Source organism: Colobus angolensis, unplaced genomic scaffold (genome assembly GCF_000951035.1).
Source record: "Colobus angolensis palliatus isolate OR3802 unplaced genomic scaffold, Cang.pa_1.0 Scaffold322, whole genome shotgun sequence".
Taxonomy (NCBI): Eukaryota; Metazoa; Chordata; class Mammalia; order Primates; family Cercopithecidae; genus Colobus; species Colobus angolensis.
Genome location: NW_012116511.1, coordinates 1,607,282 through 1,612,400, shown reverse-complemented (window position 1 = coordinate 1,612,400; position 5,119 = coordinate 1,607,282). Strand labels below are relative to the sequence as shown.

Genomic DNA, 5,119 nt, shown 5'->3' with positions numbered 1-5,119 from the left:
ACACACACACACACACACACACACATATATATATATACACACACACATATATACACATACACACACACACATATATATACAAGAGAGCCTGGAAACAATTCAGATGTCCACCATTAGGGGACTGACTCGAAAAATTATGATACATCCATATAATGGAGTACAATGTATCTAATAAAAAGAAGTGAGAAATATTTCTCTATACTACTATGGTATGATTTCCAGAATACAGCACTAAGTCAACCGAACAAAAATCAATGTGGAAGAAACTGCATAGTGAGCTACCAGTTACCTATGAACAGAAGGATAAACCATGATACTAAAAGGAAAGAAAGTTTGCTTCTAAGACGAGGGATTGAATAGGTTGGTGTATATATACGTGTATATACATATATACACACATATACACACATATATGTATATACACATATATAAATATATACACACACATATATATATGAATATATATATATATATATATGAAAGTTTGCCTCTAAGAGGAGGGATTGAATAGGTTGGTAGCTGAAGGATAAAAGCTAGACTTTTAATACACTTTGTTTTTCAACTTTAATGTTGGACTACATAAGTATTTTACATACTTATAAACCAAAATTAAATTTCAAGGAAAGCAATCTCTAAAAAGCGATAATAAAATAAAGCAAATTAACCAAACCAGGTATGCAGTTGATGGCTTAACCATACAAAGAGTAACAATCCTAAGCAACCTAAAACACAATAATTTTACTTATAAAATCCCTTTTAGGATGTACCCCCAACACACACACATACACACACACACACACAAAAGAAAGAAAGAAAAACAAGTTTAAACCATTTCTAGTAATATTATTGATGGTAGTATTAGCACACTCTGAGAACGCCATGCATTAGTGTAGGATAAAGCAAACATGCAATTATGTGATATTCTAAATATATCATCTGCCATTTCCTGAGAACTACAATTCTCAGTATGGGAGACAGAAGATGCTCATGTACTTCTGTCCTCTGAAAAGGCTCAAAAGTAATGACCAGCCCAGAGAAATGAACACTTCTAGTGTCCTGATCCCAGTCACAAAAGTCTATTTCTGCTAAACGGAATCAGGGTTTTCTGCAGAAACAAATCAGTCTAGGTCTGGAACAGAAAATACACCAGACAAGACTGTAAAATCTTGTCCAGGATCATGTCAAATATGTATAAATCCATGAGTTAAGACTATTTTTACAAATATATATAAGTCCATGAGTTAAGACTATTTTTTACAAAGCAAATTAAAACATTAATTGGTCACAGGTGAAAACTGTTAGAAAGTCAACAATTTCTGACAACAAATAGAAGGTAAAAATGACCACTTTCAGAAAGCTGTTCTCAAAGAAATATCCAAATTAATAAATAAAAAAGAAGAAAATATTAGATCACAATTTTGTAAACGTTAATAAATTATTGGATCCAGGTATTGATCAGCAACAGCTGCTACAGTGACAAAAAAAAGAAACAGCTATTATGAGCTTCCCAACAGAAAACACACAATCACATATCTGATGTAGTCTTGACCCCCTCCAAAAAAGTGAAATTTAAAGTCAATTTAAATTGATCAATTTAAAGTCAACTAATTGATAAGAAACAAAAGAACATGTTAAACTACACCAGGGGAATAGTCAGAGGGGGAAACTCTCCACAATTTAATAACCAGGTTTCTTTAATAAATTAATGAGGAGGGAGGAAGGAAAAATAGTGAGAGAGAGGAAGGGATAGAGGGAAAGGAAGAAAGGAGGAAGGAAGGAAAGAGAGAGAGGGAAAAAGAAACAGAGAAGGAGATTTTAAAAATCTTAAAAGATGTATCAACTAATTGCAATACAATACATGAGCCTTATTTGGATCCTTACTCAACCTGTATAAAAAGATCATAAAATGAGGTGATACAATTTGAAATCTGAACACTGCTTAGATATTTGAAATTAAAAATTGTTAGCATTTTTGGTGCAATAACGGTTATATGGTTATGAGTTTTAAAATCCCCTCTTTGCCTTTTAGAAATATAGATGATAAAATGTAATTCAGAGATGTATTTCAAAATAACACAGAATAGGGAACTGGGTGGGGGTATGAATAGGTCAGGATTGGCCATGGGCTAATGAATGTTGGGGCTGAGTGCTAAGTATTTGGGGGTTCAGAATACCATTCTTCTTAACTTTTGCCTGTGTGAAATTCTGCATAATAAATGTATTTTTTAGAAAATACAAGATATGCAGTAGCAATGAGAACATTCACTACACAGAGCTTGGTTTCTAAACACAATTTGCTGCTAAAAAGTACCAGAGCTTCTTGGAGAAATGGATGCTTTCAAGTCTGCAGGGAGAAAATTACAAAGAGAGCCTGGAACATCTTGTGCTAGAAACTGAAGAAGCAATTATGGAAGACTGTGTCAGCCAGTAAGTGTAGAAGGAATAATAGAATTTTAAAATAGCCATTTCTTAAGCACCAGGTTAGTTATTGTTTAAGGCAAAGTCACAAATGGATGGTGAAACCACTGGCCAATAGGCTTTACTGACATAAAAGATATTTGCTCAGTCTCAAGGATGACAAATTATTATTAATTGCACAAAGGAAAGGTATCTTTTTACGATGAGGAGATCTAGTGAACATCTCTCCTTAGACAAGTTGGTGATCAAACTTCTATCACCAATAAAGGGACCAGCTGGTACTATGCATCTCTTCTGATGATGCAATCGAAGCCATAAACATCCTCCATGCAGTAAATGTGGCTAAAAATGTATAACTTGAATCCCAGTCCTGAGGAAACAATCAGAAAACTGATTTGGACTCTTCGATAATACTGAAGAAAAGCAGGAGACTGACCTAGATTCAAGAAAACCAAACAGACATGACAACAAATATAGTATATGACCCTTGTTTGGAACCCAAATGGGAGTGGAAAAGGGAGAAGCTAAAAAGAACAACATTGTGACAATTGGGAAAGTTTTGATATGACTGTATATTAAATATGATTATCACTTCAGTTTAAATTTCTTAAGTATTAAACTAAAAACAAAGTTAGTACATATAGATAGATATAGAAAAGAGAAAGAGGTTATAAAATGTTAATAACTGTTGAATTGATCTATGAAGGCCACATGGTGTTTGCCATACTATTCTTTCAACTTTTCTGTGGGTTCTACATTTTTAAAATAAAAAGTTGATGGAAAAATATATCCTGAGCCAGGTGTGATGGCTCATCCCTGTAATCCCAAGACTTTAGGAGGCTGAGGTGGGAGGATCGCTGGAGCCCAGGAGTTTGAGATAAGCCTGGGCAACATAGTGAGACCTCATCTTTCTCTGTCTCCATCTGTCTGTCTGTTTGTCTCTCTCTCTCTCTCTCTCTCTATATATATATATATGTATGTGTGTGTGTGTGTATAACTGTGTGTGTATATATATGTATATGTGTATGCACATATATGTATATTTACAAACAGTGTACTACATACAGGTAATGTGGCATCATCGCCTTTGCTCTTCTGGATTTTCTCCTTGGAGCTCTCTTTCTGGTTGAGTGCTTGCTCGGCAAATGATACTTCCAGGTTGATGTCTGTTTCAGGGGCAGGTGTCTCCTCAGGTGGGATCAGCTTCTCTTCACCAACAAGGTTAGATGCCTGGTCTGGGGGGCCGGGGGAAAAGAACCCAATTCATATGCTTCATTTATTTCTTTTTTAAAAAAATTCTAATGCATTCACTACATAAAAACATTTGGGAAGAGTACTATTTTCTCTAGGCAATATTTAGCTGTTATTTTAATAATAAAGAGTATACTCAAAAATCCTATCAATGGTGCATGTGAAGTGGGCAGGGAGACTGTGGTGACTAGCAATCCATAGTTCAATTGTGCAGTCTTTGAGAGCACAGTCCTTAAACTGGGTTCCAATTCCAAAACATTGCTGGAAGATAGTAAACTTTTAATGAAAAACCTCAAAAGGTTTTGAAGTATTAATTGTTGTTTTATTCTACACTGAGAAACTAAAAGCAAAAAAAGAGGGAGGTAATGAGCAGTAATCTCTTGTGAAGCTAGTAATTTACCATTTAATTAATTTCCTCAGAGTGGATCAGATTCCTGGAATAAACTTCTTCCACACCCTGCATTTACTTTCTGGAATATTACCTACCTATCATAGTAAAATTTCCAAAACAACAGTTAGTGCCAAATAATTATCACTATGCGAGTCAGGTCTGGACGTACCTGGTACGGGAATGGTTGGGTTTCCACCTGATCATGTCAAAGAATACAAAAGTTCCTACGACTATAAATACTAGTCAAATAATTTTCACATATTTACACCAAGATTTCGAGGATATCGTAAGTTTAACTGTGTTTTGGCTTTTTTTGGTTTGCTGTAACCCTCCAGAAAGGAATTTACATTTAAAAATCTCTTTGCTGAAAACACCAGGTTTAAGCTTTGGAGAAGATACTTCTAAATTTGATTATTTGGTAAATTTACAGTTTTAATGCAATTAACAGAAAAAAACCTAGAGCCAATAACCAAGATTACTGTTATTTTCTCACTGTTGACCTTTGAATCATAGTAAGAAGCTCTGAACTACAAAATACATCTATGCAGTGTATACACACGCTTACATACTAACAGGCTCACATACAAAGTGACAGAAGCTAAAGTTAATTTAAAAAGCTAATAAATGTCATAAATGCATACATTATTAAAAGTCTACGGTTCAAAAAATAATATTTATATTCATTTATATAAAAGTGAAAATGCCTGTTTTAATCAAAATCAAGTTTAGAAGTAAACATGGATCTAGTTTTATTCAGTCCCATTAAATAACCAGGGTAGACTTCGTGGGCATGAGACCTGTGCAGCCACACAGGGCTCCAGGCTCAGGAGGGTTCCACACTTAGTTTAATACTCTGCTGTTACATCATGAAATTAAATAAGAGGCCCTATATTTTCAGTTTGTCCCTGACCTTGCAAATTACACAGCTGGTCCTGATAGCACCTCACAGTTAAGAAAGTAACAATTGCCGGGCGCGGTGGCTCAAGCCTGTAATCCCAGCACTTTGGGAAGCCGAGACGGGCGGATCACGAGGTCAGGAGATCGAGACCATCCTGGCTA

General features: G+C 35.1%; 1 protein-coding gene across 2 annotated transcripts in view; it reads right to left on the bottom strand.

The window, feature by feature from the left end:
- ARHGAP18 (Rho GTPase activating protein 18) overlaps positions 1-5,119 on the bottom strand; it is a 141,637-nt gene that overhangs the window by 51,058 nt on the left and 85,460 nt on the right. For both annotated transcript variants that reach the window (XM_011951652.1, XM_011951653.1), the window contains exon 5: positions 3,484-3,653. In XM_011951652.1, coding sequence (XP_011807042.1) covers positions 3,484-3,653 — 170 coding nt within the window. The remainder of the gene's footprint in view (positions 1-3,483; positions 3,654-5,119) is intronic.